The 24,005-nt window shown below is 43.4% G+C and overlaps 1 protein-coding gene across 10 annotated transcripts in view; it reads left to right on the forward strand.

Moving 5' to 3' along the window:
* FGGY (FGGY carbohydrate kinase domain containing) overlaps positions 1-24,005 on the forward strand; it is a 411,376-nt gene that overhangs the window by 194,272 nt on the left and 193,099 nt on the right. For 9 of the 10 annotated variants that reach the window (XM_036829988.1, XM_036830014.1, XM_036829956.1 and 6 more), the window contains one exon: positions 12,234-12,362. In XM_036829988.1, coding sequence (XP_036685883.1) covers positions 12,234-12,362 — 129 coding nt within the window. Of the gene's footprint in view, positions 1-12,233; positions 12,363-21,954; positions 22,061-24,005 lie in introns of those variants that run through there. The other variant, XM_036830039.1, reaches the window with a different exon arrangement.

Consider the following 24,005-nt stretch of genomic DNA (forward strand, 5'->3'; position numbering starts at 1 on the left):
ACGTCTTAGGATAAACAACAACAACAAACTTAGCCCTTTTTGCCTTTATGTGCAATATTTCTTTGTAGCTTGGCTATTGAAACACAACAGCTATTAAACAGCTGTTAAACTGAGTTCTTCATAGCAGCCTCTCCTTGCCCAGTTGAGTTCCCTATACATTCCCCTCTCCTCCTTTATATGTATATTTGTCTGTCTGTATCTGTGTATTCATTTCCCTTTGAAGGATCTCAAAACACAAAGACCCTGGTCTTTTAATATTGTCTCTGTATTGTTGAGTTTTGCTATTAAACCTGACCAAAGGGACACACTGTCGTCTGCTTTCCATATTCTGTCTAGTAAATGGTTGGTTGTCAGGACAACGGCATTGAAGGTGGAGGGTCATTGATAACCACATGAATTCTTTAAACAAACATGATGAGAGCAAATTCCAGTGTGTGCTTGAAAGCTGCAAAAGAAGAGGAAAGGTTTCAGACAGGTTCTTCCTTTTACAAATTTGATACTCCCTTTAAGAATTAGCTTCAGTTGGAGTTGCTCGTACTTTCATTAAAAAGCCCTGAATCTTGGCAGTGCCGTTGTTGGACAGTGTGCTTGTCCTTCCAGCATGTTAAGCGGGACTTGAATAGCACCCCGACCTGAGCACCTGCCTGTGCTCTTGACAGAGCCCCTAGCACAGCAAGGTGGTCCTCCACTGTGTCTCAGGAACAGACACAGAGTAAATGCCCAACACACATTGTAGGAATGAATGATCTCAAGTCTTCACAGTGTCCCTTATAGATGCATTTATGATTTATATCTGCAAAGAAACTGAATTCAGAGACTTTAAGTAACTTTTTCCAAGACACTTAAAAGTGTGAGGGTGGGGATATGCACAGAACTAGAACCCAAATCATCCTGGCTTCTAAGACCACACTCTTTTCATTGTAGCACACTGCCTCACTGTAAAAAAATAATAACAATAAGGAAGAAACATTTTAAAAAGGCAGAACACTCCTAAGATGAAGTATATGCTTTTCAAAACAGAGGTGGAAAACCTTTCTCAAAGGTAAAATCGTTGGGGAAAAAAGAAAAAATAATATGTAATTTAATGTTCATTGAGAATAAGCAATTAATTCTGCCCTCCAGGGGTGAATTTATGTCTAGCTTATTTGCACATGAAAGTACAAGATTGGCTTCATTTATATGAAAGTAAGACATCTGGTTGGGAAGTAAAAAATTTGGTCAATTACCTGAATCATGTTTGGTCTACATGATAGAAAAGCCCCAGATGTCTTCAAATCACCAGATGTTTGGCATTGTGCGGTTAACACCAGACCCACCATCTGACTTTGTCATGTGAGAGCTTGCTGTTTGATTCCCCCATTGTTAGAAGGCTGTTATCATTTTGTAAACCAGCAGTTTGCAAACAGTAGTCTAGACTAGAGGCCGACACTGGCCCCGACAAAGTGTTCACTGGTGTGTGATAGGATGAGAAAATAAATTCATAAAAGGAAATGTATTTAAATGAATGTCCTTTATTTTGAGATCATCTCCTTTCTCTTTTTTTCAGTGATAGAACATTGTGTCAAATGATCGTGATTCTAGGATTTTTTTTAATGAATCTAGGGGACCAAATAAAAAATTGAGAACCTTATGTCAGTCCCCAGTTGTTTTTATGTGATTTTTATATTTTACTGGATCGTGCAAAAAGAAAATAAAACTGGCAAGACCACTGCTCTAAATCTGGTAATATCTTCAGCATAATGACAGCCAAAATATTTTCATATATTTCCTGAATTTGCCTTCCCCTAGCAGTGGGGGAACTCTCCATGGCAGAACTGTTTGTCTGTTTCTTAAAAGCATTGGTCATCTTAACAGTCAAGGGTTTTGCTGACAAAATCATAACTTTTCCTTTTGAAGCAAACATTTGGTCCTTAAAATAACTCTGAAGGGAACACCTTCAGCGCTTTTAAAACATTTCACTCTGGAGACATGCCATGGAGACACGACCATGGGGAGACACTTTTTGTGCTGGAAAACTGAATTCCATCACTGTGAATATTTTAACAGATTTTCACAGTTTCTGCAGTTTGCTCTCATAACCCCCAAAGCATATATCTCTACGTGCCCTAACATTGAGGATCTCTCCTCAAGCTTTATAATAACCTCAGCCAGAATGTGCCAGGCAATATCCCATACACCAGCAGTATGGAGTCATAATAACCATGATACCTCACATTTAATCAAGCATTTGCCATGTGGCAGACAGCATCCTAAAGTGCATTATATGTATCATCTTGTTTGGTTCTCACAACCTCTTTGGGAGAAAAGTAGCATTATTGTACCCTTGTTAAAGGTGAGGAAACTGCAGCAGGGAAACTGAATCAATTGAATCACTTGCGCAAGTCACAAGCCCTGTGATTGGTAAAGCCAGGATCCCCACCCAAGCCTGCCCACCTCCTGACCTGACCTCCTGAGTGCTTTGATAAACTGAAAGAGCTCTACCCTCAAGGCAGTTAGAATCTAAAATAGAAGAAGGAGGCACAAGGAAAAAAGCCATTATGTAGAACAGAATGATGTAATTCCAAGAAACATGCTGTGGGATTGTAGAGGAAAGACTGATTAATTATGATCTACCCAGGAAAGGCTCTTTGGAGGTGGCCTTAGGCTAGGTGAGGACAAAATAGGGCATCAGCAATTAACTAGAGAATTAGGTCACTGTGGGTGTCAAAGTGGATGATTTCAAGCTAAAAAGACTGCACTTTGTGCTCTGTATAGTTCAGAATTGGCCACCTACACCGCTGGAATCCACTGGATCCTTGCCAGCTCTCCCCGTTCTCCCCGTGACTTAGACTCTGACTTAGGTGAGCTTCCTGCTCCCATTGGGGGAGGGGGCAGGATGGCACTGTCACAGCAGGGAGTATGGAGAAGTGGAGGATGCCTGCCTCCAGTTGGGAGCCCTAGGGTTCAGTCCAGACTCTACTACCACAGGGAGTGACCCCAGGGAACCCACCTTTCTCCTTGGTTCAGTTTTCTCTGCTGTAAAAGAAATACACTGAAGTTGATGGTCCCTAAGGGCCATTTGAAGTCTGTTTTTGAAACCTGCCTAGGAGAGGAAAGGAAGGAGCTAGATGATTCAGCATGCTGGGATTTCATGTTCCTGGACATGACCCACCATGGGAGCCTCTTGTAAATGAAGCTTCCTCCTTTTGTATCCATGACAGTCAACACACACTTGAGATCATTCTCCCTGGCTCCAATATCTACCCCCTTGAATCTACGTGGTACAGTAGAAAGATCTCAGACTTTGGAATCTGAGAATCCTGGATTGAAACCCAGACCGTGCCCCTCATCAGATAGGTGACTTTGAATAAATTATGTAACCTTTCTGTTGTGTTTATTTCTACAACTGTAACGTGGTGATTCTAATACTAGCCTAATGGATTTGTTGCTAGCATTGAAGTGGATAGCAACTAAACAATGCTAAGAACAGTGACTGAGAGTCCGTAGGTTTTGATAAATAGGCACTATTAGGATATTTATCTTCCTAAAATACAAGTTGTATATTGTATACAAGCCACTCCTCTGCTCACTGACCTATAGTGGTTACCAGTTGCTTGTTAGAACAAGTCCAAAGCCCTTGGCCTGGTGTCCCTCCTTAGTGATAAGACCTGGGGCTTTTCACCTATAAGTTGACCACCATCCACTTCTTGAATCAGACTTGACCAGGCAAAGAGAATTTGAGAGCCTCTATTTCACTAAGGATGATATCCACAATGTCTTGTCACCACAGCATCACTGTACCTAGTGAGAGGCTTGGGCCTGCTGGTCAGCCGTTTTCTAGGCACGTGCATAAGCCTTAATACATTATACTGTGCCCGAGTTAGAGAGATGAGAGTGTACGACTGGTGGGGATTATATTAGGGAACATGTTCCTTGTCTCAGCAGTATTCAAGAGTTAAACTTGAATCCAGTCTCTGCTCTTGACTCTCCCAACTGCTGATATTCAGCATCCTGGGGTGTGTGTGTGTGTGTGTGTGTGTGTGTAATCTTTTTGTCTAAGTTAGTTGATCTGTACTTTATGTTCTTTTCTTTCTAAAAGAAATCTATAAATTCAGTTGAATGAATATTACTGAGAACTTATGTTCTGGACACTGCTAGGTGCTAGGGGGAGGGGAAATGAATGCAGAGATAAATAAAATTGTCTTTGAGCTATTCTCTGTCTAGTAGGAGAGAAGGAAAGAGATAGACACAGGGAAAAAACAAAACATAGCATAAGGGTTATTTAAAATTTGATTTAAAATATATGGTATGTTTATTGATTGAACACCTACTACAGGTCAGAAGAGAAGGCTAGGGACATAAAAATATAAAAAAGAGAGTGCAAATCACAGAAGAGCTTACAAGATTATAATAGTTACAAAGTATTACTCAGAAGAGGTATTGGCTGGGAATAGTGTCTACTGAAAGTAAGCCCTATGAGGGCAGAGACCCTTATCTATCTTGTTCTTTAATTCATTGTCAACACGATAACAGTGCCTGGCACATAGTAGGTATTCAGTAAACATTTCTTTAATGAATGATGAATGCTAAGGATATCATCAGAAAATTATTTACTCAGTAATTTAAAATAGAACATAATTCCTAGTTAAAACAAGATTATTTTTAGGAGGAAAATGAAGGGACATGAACAACTTAATGTTTTGGAAGATGTCTTTCAACAGGTGGCAGAACATGTCAAGTTTGAGTTTTTCATTACTTTCTCTGAGTGAATAGTTCTGGGTATGTGTACCTCCCATTCAGGAGCAAGAATTACTAGAATGTTTTTCAGTCAGTCTTATATCAGTTGTGGTTCCAGGTGTAGAAAACTCCGTGAGCCAACCTGCCCAGGTAAGATCTCTGTAGAGGAATTTAGGTGCTAGGTATGCATCAAGCCCCTGATTCTATAAGTTCTTTTAAAAATAAGTTTCCATAGCCAGTCTACTGCCAGCCATGAGCACACAATAGTATTTTGTTTTGTTTAGCTGAGGGTTTGTGGTTCACGTAACTTTCGAGCTCTACCAGAATTGGACCAGGTCTTTACACATCTTTGAAACTACCCCAGCACATAGTATGCCCATGTGAAATAACAAACTCATAGAAACCACAACATTCTTTTGAAATAACTCCAGCCTATTGTTTGAAAGTTGGTCTTGGTTTTCGTTCTCCCACCTTGAAACCAGATTGAAAGTGGATTCAATCTGAAAGGACTCAGAGACCCACTCTGCAGGCAGGGCAGGATGTCACTTAGAACTGTCCCAGCTGATCCAGTTGGCCTGCTGACCTTGGCAAAACTAAGCGGGGACGGGGGGTCCAGTGCCAAACAAGGAGGAACCGGCTTGCATAGCACCCACGCCCAAACCTCTCTCTGACATTTCCACGGGCTTTGAGCCAGCTCTCCCCCTGGATTTCATCTCATGTTTGTAGGAATACAGAGGAACACTGAACCTTCCAGTTAATACAACACCCCGCCCCCAGCTCCCCCTTCCTAGAGGGGATAACAGTTCTGTTGACCATTATAATGCATTTTCTGTCTCCCAGCAATCCACACAGTCATTAATTTCTGCGGCTGACGTCAGGAAAGAGGATTATGTGTGTGTCTGAAACTGTTCCCAAAGTGCTCATTAGTCATAGATAATTGAAAAACTGGTAGGGGAAGATTTGGTGTAATAGAACCCCCGCCTGTGAAGAGCGACTGTAACCACCGGCTAATTGTAGGCCCCAGCTCGTGACCCTCACGCCAACTCTGCCCATCAGAATGGGAACCAGTGGACAAAAGCCCAAGAGCCCTCAGAACAATTGCTGTTTTACACCCCAAGGTGAGAGTGTGTTCACAGGAACAGAAGCCAACCAGATCAAGAAAATAAGTGAACTGGCTTTGGGCCTCTCCCCTGCCTTCAGGCTGAGGAGCAGGATTTGGCAAAGGCTTGCGGTATTCTCCTTACTTTAATTTTGCTTTTATTTTAACCTAACTAGTTTCTTTTGATCACAAAAGGAATACAAGGCCAAGGTACAGGAGAAGCACAAATGACAGAGAAGAGCGCCCTGCCCTGGATCCCAGTCCCCGCTGTAACAATATTCTATGTATTTTTCTAGGACTTTTCTGAAAGCGTATGTGCTTACATTTCTGTGTCCTCTAACAAAATTCATAAATGGGATCATACTCTGAATGCTACTCTGCATCTTGCCATTTTCACTTAATTTATCTTGGACTCCCTTCCAAATCCATATCTTAATTCTTCCTCATTCATTTTAATGGCTATGAAGGATTCTGCTGAATACATGTGCCCTAATTATTCACCCTGCACAGATTTAAGGGGGAAAACACCTTCAAAAATATTACACAAGAAACACATGTTCAAGGTAGAACAATTAGAAAGTATAGGTTGGGGACTTCCCTGGTGGCACAGTGGGTAGGAATCCACCTGCCAATGCAGGGGACACGGGTTCGAGCCCTGGTCCGGGAAGATCCCACATGCCGCAGAGCAACTAAGCCTGTGTACCACAACTACTGAGCCTGCTCTCTAGAGCCTGCGAGCCATAACTACTGAGCCCGCGTGCCACAACTACTGAAGCCTGCGTGCCTAGAGCCCGTGCTCTGCAACAAGAGAGGCCACAACAATGAGAAGCCTGCGCACTGCAACGAAGAGTGGCCTCCGCTCGCCGCAACTAGAGAAAGCCCGCGCGTAGCAATGAAGACCCAACACAGTCAAAAATAAATAAATAAATAAATGAATAAATTTATTTAAAAAAAAAAAAGAAAGTATAGGTTAGTAGCAAGAAAAAAAAATCATAATTTCACTATCCAGAGAAAACCTGTTCTCTGTATTTTTTCCCTGGGACTGTGTTTTTACAAATAAGTCCATCTACATCTTTGTTGTTGTTCTTAAAAAGAAGTCATCTCCGGGACTTCCCTGGTGGTCCAGTGGTTAAGACTTCGCCTTCTAATGCAGGGGGTGCAGGTTCAATCCCTGGTCAGAGAGCTAAGACCCCACATGTCTCAGGGGCCACAAAACCAAAACATAAAACAGAAGCAGTATTGTAACAAATGCAATAAAGACTTTAAAAAAATGGTCCATGTCAAAAATCTTTAAAAAAAGGAAGTCATCTCTACATAATGTTTCGCAGCCTGCATTTTTCAGTTGGCTCTGTTGTTTTAAAAATAAAAATGATTTCCTTTTCTCGCCTTTCTCGCTGCAGGTTTATTTTCTTAAATGATAAACAAAGAGCTCAAAGCTGTTGGTCATCAGGCTACATGGCCTTAGTTGGCTCCGCCTGAGGTCCCCTGCTGCCTCTCTTGTCCAGGAGGCCACAGGTCTTCTCTCCTCCCTGGTGCCCTCTTTGCAAACATATGAAGGCCTCAAACACTCTGTGTCCCTTGGGGCTCCCTATGGTGAACGCGCTTTTCACTCTAATGGCATCCATCTCCCCGAGCACTGAAACCAGCAATCTGCCACCTGTCTTTCCAGACCAGGCTCAAATGTCACCTTCATCTTGATTTCCTGCTCTCCCCCGGGCCACCCTCACCGTCCCTCCTCGGTGCTCTGGGATCACCACGCACATTCCCCTTTGAGAGCGTTTCATCTACAGTCTGGAGAGCCTTGGTTTGCACAGACCACTGTGTGAGCCTTCTGAGGTCAGAAGCTCCTCTTTCACTCATTCGCCAGCACCTAGATCTGGGCACAGGGTAATCGAAAATATCTGGGGCCATCCTCATTACCACTGTTCTTGAAATGTTTGCTAAAATGCGTGAATAAATGGTTGAATGAAGAAGGGAAGAGACTGAAAATGCTGAGGCTGTGAAGTTCTCATTAAGTCTGGGAAAACCGATGCTGTGATTAATTTAATTTTATGGTGAAAGAAGAGCGAAAGGAGGATTATTTCCGGAAAAGTCGTCAAGACACACTAAAGCCTGCTTCTGACAGCTCTTCTGGTCCCCAGTGCACTTCTGGCTGATAAAGTGTGATTTCCTGGGATGAATTCTCAGAGATTCCCGCCTGTTTCTATCATCCTCTCTTATGCCAAGCTGTTTCCCTTTGGGCTGTAGCTAAACAAAGCTTCTTCCTGCTTGGGGTCCAGATAGACGGTTCCTGAATGCTGTGGTTCCAGTTCACAAGAGGGTGTTAATCTTTGTGCATATTTATTTTTGTTCCTAGACGACTGGATGGAGGAGAAAGCCTGGCTTACTGCCCTAGGTCGGGTTCTTTGGAAGCAGATGCTGAGACAGATTTGGGGGTTATAAGATGGTCATTAGGGGTTGCCACCTGTGAAAGGAAGGGGGCTGGAGTAGGATTGGGTGGAGGGAGAATTCAAATGTGATGAAGTCCCACGAGACCTTGGCCGACCTGGCAGAGTATTCTGGAGTGAGTGGTGCCCATCAGAGCCCTCTGATCCCACTCTGCTAAGTCTCTAGGTGTGGCCACCCTGGGAAAGGCATCACCTCATCAAGATGATACTCGAGGAGCTGGCAGCTGACCTGACTGCCCACGGGACAGCAGGTCCATCCTTAATGGGGATCCAGGTGGTGATGGCTCCCTATCTACCATACTCCCCATATCCAAGCAACCACCACGACCTGCCATTTCTTTTTCTTTTTTGTTTAACATCTTTATTGGAGTATAATTGCTTTACATTGTTGTGTTAGTTTCTGCTGTATAACAAAGTGAATCAGCTATACATATACATACATCTCCATATCCCCTCCCTCTTGTGTCTCCCTCCCACCCTCCCTATCCCACCCCTCTAGGTGGTCACAAAGCACCGAGCTGATCTCCCTGTGCTATGCGGCTGCTTCCCACTAGCTATCTATTTTACATCTGGTAGTATATATATGTCCATGCCATTCTGTCACTTTGTCCCAGCTTACCCTTCCCCCTCCCCGTGTCCTCAAGTCCATTCTCTACGTCTGCGTCTTTATTCCTGTCCTGCCCCTAGGTTCTTCAGAACCATTTTTTTTTTTTTTTTTTTAGATTCCATATATATGTGTTAGCATACGGTATTTGTTTTTCTCTTTCTGACTTACTTCACTCTGTATGACAGACTCTAGGTCCATCCGACCTGCCATTTCTTGCTCCACAAAATCTCTCCTATCTGCCTCTGTTTCTGCATCTCACTTGCCAATAACGTTAACGAATGCCCTTGTCTTTTCTCTGGTTACTGAGATAGCTTCACTACTGCTTTTCCTTACTCTGTTCTGTCCTCTGCTACAGTGCTGCCAGAGAGACCTTTAAAATGATGCAAATCCATGTCTGTGAGTCTGGGTAGTATATTCAATATCTTGTAATAAACGGTAATGGAAAAGAGTGGAAAAAAAGAATCTAGATATATACATATATGTATCACCAAATAGCTTTGCTGTACACCTGAAACTAACACGATATTGTAAATCAACCCTACTTCAAAAAAAGAAAAAAAAAAAAGATGCAAATCCAGTCAGCTCACTCCCTGGCTTAATGCTCTTTCAGAAGCTTACAGTGATCTTTGTGATAAATTCAAACACCTTAGTCTGGATTTCCCTACTTTTCTCTCCAACCTTATAGGCCTCCTCCACCCCCTGCTGGGCCCCACCCCAGCGTATGTGCCAGTTCAGTCGGCCCGGTTGGTTGGCCGTCTCCCTTCTTTCTTGGCCTTTGCTCAAGATGCTGCGTCTGCTGGGAAATCTACCTGTGCTCATCCAGCATGTAATTTGAACCCAGATCTAATGGCTGCAAGCCCAGGCCTCTCTCTGCACCTCGCCAGCCAAGGCTTCTTTCTAGATGACTGTCCAAAAGGCTTGGAAGTGTACCCCACCCTGCTAATCCTTTTTCTCTTCTGAACCTTTTTTTTTTCAGTGAAAATGACAGCCTTTGTGTTTGTGAGGATTGGGGATGAAGGTGGAATAGAAGTTCCCATTTTGACCTTCCTGTGAAGATTCACCCTGAAAAAAAAAAAAAATCTGAATGTAGTGGGCAGGATTTCTAAATGGTGCCACTTTTTAAACACACATAATGTTTGTTCTACAAATACATCTCTTGATTCCTTCATTCACTTAGAAGCTGCACCAGAATGTAAATGTAAAGAATAAGAGCACGGGTTTGGTATCCGTCAGAGTGGAATCCATGCCCTGTGCTCCAACACTTTCAGTGACTTTCCCCATCCATCTGTGCAGTGGGGACAGATTAGAACAGTACCCACGTAGGGTATGTTCCCATAGGGTTATTGTGACAATAAAGTGAGAAAATGCATGACATGTCCTTAGCACGGTCCCCAGCATAGAAGTGCTCAGTGAATGGGAATGCTGCCTTGTATGTGCTAGCTAGTAGACATAGTGACATGATTGAGACAGTGTCCAGAGCCAGACTGTCCGCAGCTAAGGGTGCTGCTCTCCTCCAGGTTTCTGCTGGTTGTGCATGCAAAGCAGACTAGAGGCTCCCTGTGCTCTCCACCCCATCATTTGAGCATCTGGACCTTATCCTGCAGTCCAGTGCTGTCCAATAGAAATATAATAGAAGCCAATATGTAATTTAAAATTTTCCAGTAGCCACATTAAAGTAAAAAGACATAAGTGAAATTAATTTTAATATATCTCATTTAACCTAATATATCCAAAATATCATTTCAATATATAGTTGATCTAAAAACTATTAATGAGATATTTTACATTCATTTTCTCATATGAAATCTTTGACTTCTGATGTGTATTTTCCACTTAGTACCTCTCAATTCAGACTCTCAATTTTCACTGTAAATACTTGATTTAGATTTCTTAAATTAACGTTGAAAAAGTAGATTTGCACGCCCAAGTTGTTCCAAACGTACTTAAAAGTTTTTCAGTAACTGAACTATCAGTTTTGAAATTGAAATGGAAATGAATTCACATGAAATTAATTTAGCACCTTGGTTACTCGGGCCACATTTCAAATGTTCAATCCGCATGTGCCTAGTGACTCACATATTGGACAGTGGCACTCTAAGAAGCCATGCAGCAGGTTCAGTCTTCTTCTGCTTCTTTTTCTTAGCTAAACTTTTTCCAAATTGGATAGAATTTGATAAATGGATAAAAATGGTGTTGTGGAGTAGCTCTGTTTTCAGTTAGGGGAGGTCGTGAGCCATTCGCCCTCTGCCTCCCTCTCTAACACCGCCCCCCCCCTCACCTCCACCCGCAGAAGTCCTGCAGCACCTCTGCGCATCCCTGGAACTCCATGGAACAATTAACAAGTGGTAGGAATCTTAGCACTGAGAAAATGGCACACATTCAGAATCTTGGACCCTTGGAGCTCAGAGGGATCTTAGCATATATAGAGGTCCAGCCCCACCCTTCTTGCAGTGCAGAAATACTTACGATAAATTCCTTGGCTGGGGTGGGTGGAGGGCGTGACTCAGCCCCTGCTGAACACCTGGGAGCAGATGGATCCCTTCATTCTCTAATGACTTACATGGTTCTCTGTGTCCTGATCTCATCTCCCTAACTAGGTTGGGGGCAAGGATCGCCTCTTACAGTGACACAGCGCCCACACAGCGCAAGACAATCAATAAATTCTTAACTGAAGGCCTGACTGACTGCAGGAATTCAAGGTCACCCGAAATATCAGGGTCACTGCATTGCACAACTCCAAAGAACACCATTCAAATTGTACTCTGTGGTTGTGCAAGTAGCAGCCTTGTAAAGTTTGCAAAGTTTAGACTGGGCTCTCTTTTCCAGCTGAGAAAAACTTTTAAGAAATTCTTTGTTGAAACAAAATAATTTCCTCCCTTATCTTCTGATAGGAAGCAACTACATAAGTAAATTTTCTCAACTTCTTTAGGAATATACGTTAATCAGGGAGTGTGTATGGATGTGTGAATGTGTGTGCGTGCGTGCGTGTGTGTGTAAGGTATGCTGGTAGGGCTGCTGTGTTAGGAAGCTCGTTTGGAACAGTTTGACCATTTCAACCTAGGCTCCAAGAGGCCACTGCATTTGTATCTTTTGGAATTTCTCATGAATGGAATCTTTCTCTGATTTGAAAGGTGCCGTAGAGCTCTTGGCTTTGTAAAGCACCCCAGAGCATGACCTTTGGGAACCAAGGACATATACCAAATGAGTGTAGGGACTCTTCGCAGCTGCATGGTTTCCATCTTCATGAAGCTGAGAAAAGGCAGAGGAGAGGGGAGGGGGCAGAGAGGTCCTCTTAAGAAAACCCTCTGTTTGCTTTTGTGTTTTTCAAACTGACAGGTGTTTATTTTTTCTCCTGTCTACCCAGGAAACCAAGTGCTGCCTCCTGGAACTTCTCTTGGAAATGGGCTCACACCAGAGGCAGCAAAGGACCTTGGCCTTCCTGCTGGAATTGCAGTGGCAGCTTCACTAATTGATGCCCATGCGGGAGGACTAGGTAATCTCTTACTCCATGTCACTACCAACACTGTGTTCAAACTCTCCTCAGAATCAAAGACACTCCTTTTCTATTTTTAAAGCAAAGACTGAGAGCTGGTGATTCAAGATGCAGTAAAGAAAAACCTTTAACAGTTAGTCATGTGGGTAGAATTGTAGAACTTTTCATCAATTATAGGATTCATTTATAATTTTATTAATTTCTCCATAAAATAATAGAAAAAATGATGTGAATAAATATCTGGGTGGTTCTTTCCTTTACCGAAAATTTGATAAAGGTACATTAACTTCCAACCAGCATGGATGATGATGGTGTACTTACCTGTACTGCTTTTTTCTACAGATACTCCAAAACCCTTACAATTCTAATTTTATTTTCATAATATATTTGGCTTATATGCTATGTCCAATTACTTGGGTATATCCCTGATTTCATCTTCTAAATAAGTCTCCAACCTGGCATTCTTGTATTCATTTATTCATTCATCAAAGACCCACTGAACACTTAGTATGTCCCAAGCATGGTGCTGGGGGACAGTGAAGTTAATTAAAAACAAACAAACAAACAAACAAGATCTCATCCCCAAATGGAAGGCAGACAATGAGACAAGGTTTACAGTAAAGTGTGATAACTCTATCCTCTTCTTCATCCTTATTGCAGTTTTTTGGCAGGGAGGGAGGCATTGTTCAGATTCTCAATATTTTTCACTTCAACTGTAGCCAAATTTTTCCTAGCCTTTCTTTCTAAGAGTGTTTCTTTTTAAATTATGGTTCAAACTTCATGAGATCAATTTAGTAGACCATGACCATTGGATTTTCAGAATAGAATGGACCGACCAGAGTAGAAAATCTCAGAGTATGTCTAGCACAGTAAGGGTAAGCACTTTTTTGTGGAACTTACGTTTCCACTTGCATTTTATGTGTCTGTGCATGTGTATACTGGGCCATGATGAAAGTGAATTTCTTACTGTGGGTTACAGTCCAAAAAAACTTTGAAAGATATTTTAGTCCCTACTTCATATTACAGACAAGAGTTATCTATTTAAATGCTTTCATCGAGCTGCATTCCCAGAACTCTGTCCATGCATCTTCACCTCCATGTCTTTGCACATGTGTTTCTCTGCCTAGGATGACTGGTCCTCCACTTTGCCCACTTGCTAACTTCTACTCTAAGTTGAAAACCCATCTTAGATGCTTTCTCCTCTGTGTAGCTTTCCATGGAAGACACTTCCATTTATGTTGAAATTCTCTAAGCTGTCCTTCTTTCAGCACTTTTACCTATCCCTATGGAAGAAATGATTGTGTTGTAATTGCTGTTTTATCTGCTTGTCTTTTCCACCAGACTGTAAGCTCCTTGAAGACAGGGGCATTGTATTACTCATCTTGTGTAACCTGTGCTGAGCTGTGTCTGGTTCTTATAGGTGCTTGATAAATTTATTAAATGAATAAAGTCACATTAAGGCAAGAATAAGATAAAATAGCCCTACCCTGTAGAGTGAAAGTTAATCTGTTTCCTTATACAGCAGATTATTAAGCAGTGACTAGTTCTTCTGCATGGTCTCTGGATTTTCAGAGCAAGATAGCTCTCATCTATCTACAAACATGTCTGTCTTATTCATCTTTATGTGTTCAGGATCTAACACAGTGCCTGAGAAATAGTAACCAGCCAGTAATGCATGTGGGTTGGAAAATACGGCTTATAGGCAAGGGTGTTTCTTTCCCTTTTCAGTGTGGGCAGTGTCTGCTTTTGATTGGAATGTCATGATTTTGGTTTTTAAGAACAGGTACAAAGAGAATTTGTGGTCTAGACAGACATGGAGTGTTCCTGTCTCCTAGTAATCCTGACCTCCCATAACCTGCTTGAGGCCCGGGAAGCTTCCTCCATCATGCTCTTTCACTTATCCCTGGGCCAGCAGTCTCCGTCATCTACCCGCACCCAGGGGACAAGCACTAGGCTTGGACCACCACATGCTGAAAGTCAGCAGGCTGCACCTTGGGAACTTGCAGGACTCTGGTTCCCTTGTCAGTTTCCCAGACCTCCCTAAGGAACAGACTGAAACACACCTTCTCACTTCTGCCCAGGACTCGCTGCGCCCTCTAGGAGGGGAGACTGTGTCCTTACAGGCACCTGGTACTGAAGACAGTCAGAGATGTAAGTTGAACCACACTGGAAGGAATCCAGGCCATGAAACGACCCCCCTCTTTTCCTAAATCAGAGATGGTCAGTGGCAGAAATTTTTACCCTTAGAAGCTTTGGCTGAGATTTTTTTTTTGCCCTCTAAAACACAAATGCATGGGGCTTCCCTGGTGGCGTAGTGCTTAGGAGTCCACCTGCCAATGCAGGGGACACGGGTTCAGGCCCTGGTCCGGGAAGATCCCACATGCCTCAGAGCAACTAAGCCCGTGCGCCACAACTACTGAGCCTGTGCTCTAGAGCCTGCGAGCCACAACTACTGAGCCCACGAGCCACAACTACTGAAACCCGTGCACCTAGAGCCTGTGCTCAGGAACAAGAGAAGCCACTGCAATGAGAAGCCTGCGCACCGCAACGAAGAGTAGTCCCCACTCGCTGCAACTAGAGAAAGCCTGCGTGCAGCAACAAAGACCCAACACAGCCAAAAATAAATAAATAAATAAAAACAAAACAAAACACAAATGCACTTACGTTAGTGAGTTTCCCTTGTGTTTTCCAAAAGTAAGTTCTTTAAGTGGAAAGATAGCCTAGGACCTTGGCTTCTTAAAGGGCTGAGCCTAGGGGCCAGCAGTGGCTGGGGAGGGACCAGGCAGGCGATTCTCAGCTGCTGTGGGACAGTGAAGACCTACTGAGCAACTTTGACCAAGTTTTATCCTTCTTATACCTCCATCTCTCCCCTTCACCTTACAGCCAGTTTAGGGTTAGGATGTCTGGGAAAAAGAGATGGCCTGGGAGCAAATATTCCCTCTTGTTTCCCACGCCGCCTATGCCCCTTTCAGAATGTAGAAGAGAAGAGAGGCCTGAAAATCTTGAAAAGGTCGTCCACCCATCCAGCCGTGCAGTTACTAAAGATAGCTACTGAATGTGTGTAAACATGGTGGTTACTGGTCTAGGCACTGGAGATTATAGCAGTGAACCAAGCAGCCAAAGCACCACACCTTTTGGAGAGAAAATTCTCATTCTCTCCTGGCCTGCATGTTTGTAACTTAATAGTATTGGTTTGAGACAACTAACCCCTGAGACACATCATGATGCTGTAATAAGGGCTCTGAACGTGGAATCTGAAGATCTGGGTTTAAATTCTTACTCTCTCTACCTGTGTACCTTGGGCCAAATATCATACCTCTTCACACTTCCGAATTTCCCCTTCTGCCATACAAGATAGTGATGCCCTCCTCACAGATGTGTTATGACATAAACAGGTAAAGCAGCTGGTGTAGCATCTGGCACATAGTAGGCACGCAATAATGAGGTATCTTTCTTCAATTTTTCTCACTCTGGAGTGACAGTGCCTGGCACAAAGTAGGAGCTTTATAAATGGAAGTTCCCTGAGTTACTATCCAGGAGAACTGTCTTCCCTTTGCATAGGCAGTCGGAGAAGAACCCCAGGCTCCTGGACTTCATCTGCCTTCCATGAATCTGCCCTAAATTTCCTTCCCCAATACTCTTTTACAGAACACAGGATTCACTACTTTAAGATTCTGTACAGATTGTGGTCAGAAGCAACCTCATGATCTGGTTAGATGAACTCCATGCTAAGAGATTGTCAAGTGTCAGGTTAAGAATCTGGCTTTGGAGTTGGATGCCATCCAGGCCTTGCACAAACAAGCCCCTGACAATCACGGTCCCTTCAAGTGCTGACCTGGTGTGACCTACCTTGGACCCCACATTCTGACTGGTACGAGGGGTCGGCATTCTGCTTTGGAGAAGGACTCTTGGACTCTCAGTCTCCAGGGAAGCCTGGGACGGGAGGATAAAGATCAAAGAAGCAAGTGGAACTCAACTCATGATTTTTCCAGTTCTGGAAAAAAGAGGAGGAAGGACTTGTTGGGAATAGAAATCGAAGCTAAGAGAACATTTTGTACTTAAGGTGCTGGTTCGTAAGTTCTCCCGCGGATAGCCAGAAGACGGGAGGAGGTGTGTTTGCTCTTTGTGGGGGTGGTTCTGGCCAGGGCTCCGGCTGCTGCTCTCTTCCTAGCTTGTAAAAATAGTGGTAACTTTGTTCCAGGTCTGTTCTTGGCTCCGGCAGCCCAGCTGTCCTGAACGGCAGTAACAAGCTGATTTCTGTCTCAGGCCCTCTCCCCTAGTTGTTCTTCTTTATCAGACCAGCTTCTGATTCTCCATCACATCCTGAAGCCGGGCTGTCTCCTCCGGGAGCCTTCCCTGACTCCCCCAAGCTGACTTAAGCCCTCCTTCCTCTCGCTCCCATGATGCCTGGGACTTGCCTCCTTTACAGTACACATCACCCAGGTTTATGTGCGCAACTTTGTCTCATTTACAAGTTTGTGAACTCTTGGAGAGTGAGCCCCGTGCCATTTCATTCTTATATCCCAGCACCCAGCACAGTGTTTTGCGTGTGGAGGACCGTTAACACGTGCATATTTAGTGAATGAGTGAATGAATGGCATCCCCTGCGTGAGGGATGGATATTCAACTGAGAAGTAGAGTAACCTCTCGTTACAGAGGCGGCTGCCCTGTACATTAGGTGTACCTGGCTCAGTTCTCCATGAAGCGAATGAGTTGTTCTGAGCACTCCCTGATCCAGTCCTGGATGTCTGGAAACTCGTGTCCTTTGTGCTCCCATCATGTTAGCAGGTGTTGGCCAAGAGCAAACGTTGTGCCTAGGTTTAGCGTCACTCTGATTCCAGATACTGGGTTCTTTGCCAGATGTTGATTTGGCTTAAATTGCTCACTAGGCCAGATGTTGATTTGGCTTAAATTGCTCATCTGAGTTGCAGAATCAAACCAAATTGAGGATTTTGAATTTCTCCCTCCCCTCCCTTCCCCTCCTCTCTCCTCTTCCTTCCTTCCTTTCTTATAGCAGAAGAATTGGTTTAGCCCGTCTTGCAAAAGGAGCTTCTGGTCCATGCCCTCTTAGAGCAACACATAGTTAATTCCAGAGAGCAGTAAAGCTTGCCAACTTTTCTTCTCACCGTTGTCAGTGCTCTAGAGCAACACTGATTCTCAAAGCAACTTTATACATACTATTATTTTGTTCCATTCGTTAAATGAAATAATGAGGCTCACAAAGACTACCTAACTTACTCAAAGTCACACGGTTAGTAAGTGGTAAATGCATGATTTAAACCCACACTATCTGATTCCAGAGCTCCCACTTCTAGTCACCATGCCTTATGGAATGCATATCTGTTACAGTGTGCTCCAGTCTACTCTTGAATTTGACACTTAAAGTAGCGTTTGAGTGAGTAACAAGTATTAAAAAAAGAAAGTCTTTCAATAAATATTTATTGATGACCCCCTTTACTAGTTGATGAGAGTATAAGGTGAATATGAGAGAGAACTGGACTTGTGGGAACTTGTAGTCTAGTAGAGAAAACAAACATTAAGTAAACAATGCAATTATATGTTCCAAGTATATAAGGCTTTGGAAAAATATGGAATGGGCCCAGAATTGAGACTTGAAGAATTATAAAAGGATTCCTAGAGGAAGTGATGTCTGTAATGTAACTGCAACATTTCCTGCCCTATTATTGCTTCTTGGTAAAATGCAATTCATTTACTTGTTGTAACTTTCCAACTTCAGTTAGGCTTTATTTCTAATAATAATAATAACAGTAATACACTAATAAAACAAGAATCACTACCCTTATTGGTACTACCTTTCATGTGCCAAGTACTCTGCTGGACACTTCATATACTTTATCTCTTGCTTCTCATGATGATCCTACAAGGCTATCTGGTTATTTCCCATTCTGTACGTGAGGAAGCTGAAGGCAGAAAGAGTAACATTTCCACCATCACATAGCTAGTATTGTGGCAAGATTTGAACCTGAGTCTGACTTCAGAGCCCTTGTTCTTTTTCTTTGTACCAGTGGTTCTCAACCAGGGGGGATTTTAACTCCCCAGCCGCCCCCACAGTACATTTGGCGCTATCTGGAGACATTTCTGTGATTGTCATTTGGAAAGAGATCTGGTATGGCATGTGGTGGGTGGAGGCTAGGAATGTTGCTAAACGTCCTACAGAGCGCAGGGCAGCCCCGAAGCAGAGAGTTATCCCGCCTCGAAGTTCTGGGAATGAGAAGTCCTACTCTAAACCGAAACCCTTCCAATGATAGTATTTCCCTTCATCAATTCAGTTTATTTCCGTAGAAGCCAAAACACAGCCCCAAATAAGGGTCTTACTGATATATTAGTACTTTGTCAAAATAGACTTTGTGAAATTAACTCTTCAGTGAAAATAGTTGAGATAAGACAGTAGAGTGAAGACTTCAGACTAGGGAGTATAAGATGATTCCTGCCCCTTCCGTCTTACCCAGAGTCTGACATGAGACCACTTGTCCAGCTTTCAACACGTCATATACACTCGCCTCCTTGCCTTTGGTCATGCTGTTCGCTCTGTTTGGGGTGACCCCGCTCCCCACCTAGACAGTCCTACTCATGTGTCAGCAGTCAGGCGACACGTTACTTACACAGTGGAGATGTCTCCAAACTGAACCCTGCTCTTAGAAACCAGGATTCACTCCCTCCTCTGTGTTTCTGCCACACTTTCACCTATTTCATTTTTCCCACCAAATCATGTTCACTCTGCCCATCATTCAGCATAGGACCCACAGAGTCAGTCCCCCGTGAATCAGTGAGTTAATTAAGATAATAAAAGTGAGAGGATTTTGAAATATACAAAACAAGGATTGCTAAATCCAGGTAGGGGAGCCTTTAAAAAATATATAGATACCTACAGCCTACCCGCGAAGGATCCTGAGTCTGAGTGTCTGGGGCGGGGCCGGGAAACCGATTATAGGATAGAAGTCGTCACCTGGTGCCCAGAGGAGACGGTTTGCGGGACAGGTTGGCACTGGGCACACAGGTCAGAAGCAGAAGTGGTGTGCAACTCTCAGGTAGACAAATCAGACCAAACCACAGCTGTGCTGAGAAGGAGCCAGGCCCAGGCTCGGACCGGAAACTGGGGGCAGGAGGGAGTGTGTCCAACAAGAAAGAGAAGCTTGGATCCAAAGAGGCAGACGGTCTGTAAGGAGGGGGATTAGAAGAGCAGATAAAGTCTTGCCGGGCAATCTGGAAGGAGAAAAGCGGTGTCAGTGCCCAAGCAGATAGGGCGAGGATGACTCCGGGAGTTCCTGGATGTGAATCAGAAAGGGGGAGGAGGAGTTTGTTGGTGCGATTTTAAGGTTATTGTGTTAGGCTGAGGTTTGGTTTAATGAGAACCACTGCCGCCTGAGACCAGAGCAGCCGCATGAGCCTTGGTGAGGGGCAGAGGGGATGGGGGGAAGGACGGCTTTCGGTTTGCTGTCCCCAGACCCCAGGCCTTTCCCAGAACACTGCGCTTCTCTGGACTGTGAGGGATGAGCCTTAGCTGGGAGACCACTCTTTTCTGTGGTCAGAAATCAGGGAGAAATGCAGGCCTGCGGGGCTACAGCCCCCTCCTGCTGTCCTACCCCTCTCTAAATCTGTGCCACGCAACCCAGGATATGCAGCTATGAGCCTACCCTGAAACGGTTAACTTCTTTATTTTATATACAGAGTCCTGTTTGGATAATGAGTGATCATAGGCTTAAGAACTAAAAGGTTGCTCAAAGACTTTCTGTATCAAATTCTTCAATATGCAGATGAGAAAACTGAAGCCCAGAAAAACAGTGAGTCATCCAAGGTTACCCCAGCAAATTACCGTCAGAGTTGAATTTAGAAACTGAGCCTCCTAATTCATTGGTCAGGGGCCCTGCCCCTGTTATGCCACACCATCTCCAAATTAGGAAAAGGGAATGGTTTTGGGTATCTGGAACTCTATCCGTCGTGGAAAATAAGAACAGGCAAGAAGTGGGTGTATTCACACCTGTGCTTATGTATATGTGCAGCTGTATATGCATTGCATGTACATACACGTGTATGTGTGTATACATCCCTGTATGTGCGTATATGTTATTCCGTTCTACACATGATATCCCATTTAATGGCTGCAGTCAGGATCCTGGCTGGCTATCAAATAGGTAAACTAGTTGTTCTAAGCCACTCATGAGTAAGTCTCTTCCATTTCGTGGTCACAGTCTGCATTAAGGGTCTCCCTGAAAAGCTGGTAATAATAAAAATACCTGGCATTTCAAGTTCCTTCTGAAAAGTTCAAAACAATTGTTTTTGTTTCAGTCTGTGCCCAGCTTTGTGCTGGGCACTTAAATAGTCAGTGTCATCAGCTCACAACCACACTGTGGGCTGCCATTGTTTTCTGCATTTAATATACAAGGATATCAAGGTTTAATAACTTGTTTCAGTGTGACAGTTCAGTAAATGATAAAGTTGGATCCTAGGTCCAAGTTTTTTTTTACTCCAGAGCCCATGAGCTTTTTCCTGCTTGCCCTTCTAGTATATTTATGTATGTCTAGATATGTCTGTGCATTTACTTACCTTAGCCTATAATTACACAAACATATGTCTATATCTAAAACGGAAGATAGAGCTTCTATTAAACATTCTTCCAGGTAGGTTTGTTTCTAGATCCATTTTATGGATGAGAGAGTTGAGGCCCAGATTGGGGAAGGGACTTAATAAAATATACTTCAAACAGCACACATGTTTGGGGCTCTCCCAGTCACGGGGAATAAGACCAGGCTTATTAGACCAGCCTGGCTATTTTTTGACTGTGTAGTGGAGAGGTCAGTAATACTAAAGTTGATAATAATTTTGTTGATGATTTTTGTTGATTAATGTTGAAATGAATGTTGATATTAAACTTATCTGTGTAGTGACTTGCCACTTTCAAACCATCATCCTGGTATTTTTGCTTCCATTAATGGTTGAGCAAATGAACACTCCAGTAGGGGAAGGGATTTGCTTAAGGATACAGGATGAGGAAGGATTGGATCCAAGACTGTAATGCTGATCTGTCTCTCCCCGTCATTTCACATTTACTTTGGTGAAGACTTTTCATCAAACAATGGAGCAAGTGCTTCCTTCTAAACAGAGCAGAGTGTGTTGACTCAGTGTGAGTTCCTGTGCCCAGAGTCCCTGATTTCAAGCAAATCTCTGACCAACTCATCAGCTTCAGAACCTTATCTGGTATCCAGAGGGAATTTTTCACCAGAAGGTTCTACTTATTCACTCATGTATTAATATGTGACTGAAAAGATGAGCTGCTGTTTTCCTTCGCTGAGCTTGGGAACAAAAACAAAAACACACAGAATAACCCAGCCCCAGGTTCTGATGCTGCCAACCACCTGTTAGGAGGACTTCCCACCCCAAGTTCAAAAGGTAGAAGACTGCTGGAAAAGTGTTTGTTTGGGGACCCAAAGTCTAAGATTGCACTTGCGTCACTGGCTGTGAGAGTAGGCTTACCCCAAGGTCCACTGTTTTTCATGGCACAGAAACTCAGCACATGGTGCTTCACATCCATGTAATAACCCTGAGCGCTAATGTTTACTCTGGGGCTTGCACATCCGCAGCTGTTGGTGGGAAAATGCACATCTCCAGTCATCGCCCCTCCGCGGCAGCCTCACATCTGAACTGCTGTCTGCTTCCTTATCATCTCCCCACGGGCCTGGGTAATTTCCTTGTTTTCAATTTTCTCTTAACTAAGCATTCATATGAGTCATTATAAAGGGTGAAGAGAAAAAAAGATTGTTTTTTCCCTGCACTGAGGATCTTGAGGATTGCCTCCTGGCATCCTGCAGCCAGTATAGATGTCTAGAGAAACTAAGAAAGAAAATTTTTTGGGATATAGAAACATTGTACTAGTCTCTAGTTAGATCTTTTAGTATCATCTCCCCCACCCCAGCTTGATAACTCTAATTTTATCATGTTGTGTGCTATGATATAGGAATGTGACTTCTAAGGACAGTGAAAATGAAAAAGTCTTGAGGTAACACAACAGTAATTAAGAACACATAATTGATTCAAATCCTGATCCACTTCCTGTCTGTGTGACCTTGGGAAGTCACTTGACACTTCATGCCTCAGTTTTTCCATCTGTGAAATGGGAATAATAATCGCACCCACCTCATAGAGTTGTTTGAAGAATAAATAAGCTAATATCTGTAAAGCACTTAGAACAGTGTCTGGTAGTGCTATGTGTATTTAGGTATGACTAATGGGATCTCAGCGGATTTACATCATGAATGATAGCAGTGAGCAAGAGAAATTCAAAGATTCATTCCTTTATTTACCAAATATGTGATATCTTCCTTTTATGTGCCAGGCATTGTTGTAGGGGTGTTGGGTATAGTAGTAAATAGAGACAAGTTCCTACTCTGTAGAGCTTCTATCTTGCTGAGGGTGTTCATAACCTTACATATAAACATATATGTGTATATTTTTATATGCACTGTATGCATGCATGCATGTGTATGCACACACATGCACATGTATGGGCATGTTCATGCATGTGCTTATGTGTGTCCACGTGTGTGCATTTGTTATACATATCTGTATGCGCATCCATGTATACATGTGTGTGCACAGATGTGCCTATATCTGCATGCTCATAAATGTGTATGTATGTCTGAATGCTTGTGTGTATGTTTGTGTATATGTGTGTGTGCCAGTATACACACACACACACACACACACACACACACGCTTGGATATATGTATTTATGCACGTGTGGGTATATGTGTGTATATATGTATGTGTATAGGCATGCATGTGTGTTTATCAGGTACTGCTACGTGTTATGAAGAACAGGTCTGTGTAAAGCAATGGAGAGTTCCAGGAGTTGCTGCCAGTACAGAGAGTTCTGGAAAGTTTAATCCAGAGTGGTGACATTTGAGGAAACAGACCTCAGTGAAGTGAGGGAACATTTTATGGTTTAAGAAGCAAGGTAGCAATTAATTTAATCAGCAAATATGTGTTAGGCCCATACTTGTATGGGCCTCAGATGCCATACAGGGCACTGGGGCTGCCAGAGATGAGCCAGTCCTCTCTCTAGAGGAGCTTAGCAGCTGGTGGAGAAGGCAGACCTGTCATCAGAAAAATCTCATTGTAACCTGCATGCTGCTTTTCCCAGATGAGAAGGAAGTGTCACAAGAGGGCAGGGAATGGATCAACTAGCTCTGCCAGGACAAGTGAGAGAAGCATCACCTAGGAGGTGGAAACGGGATAAGCATTTCAAGAGGCAGGAACAGAATGTGAAAAACTTCAGAGTGTGGAACGGCCTGACTTCATCAAGGAGCATTTCAGTATGGGAAGCTTGCTGTTCAAGTGTGAGGGGAACAGTGAGAGATGGCTGGGAAGTCAGAGCCGTGTACCATGGTGTGGGCTCTGCGCTCCCAGCTTTGCCACTGGTTATTAACAAGTTGCTCAGCTGCTCAGCGCCTCAGAGTTCTCCTCTGTAAATGGCAATGACAGTAGCGCCTCGTCCGGCGGTTGCATTTTATAGACGCCTTCTCCTGACACATGGTGAGCCCTTAAGTGTTAGCTCTTCCAGGTCAGAAGCTCAAATGTAAAAAGCCTAGAATTCCAAGTCAAGGAGGTTGGATGCTAAAATTAAG

The sequence above is a fragment of the Balaenoptera musculus genome, chromosome 1 (assembly GCF_009873245.2).
Source record: "Balaenoptera musculus isolate JJ_BM4_2016_0621 chromosome 1, mBalMus1.pri.v3, whole genome shotgun sequence".
NCBI lineage: Eukaryota > Metazoa > Chordata > Mammalia > Artiodactyla > Balaenopteridae > Balaenoptera > Balaenoptera musculus.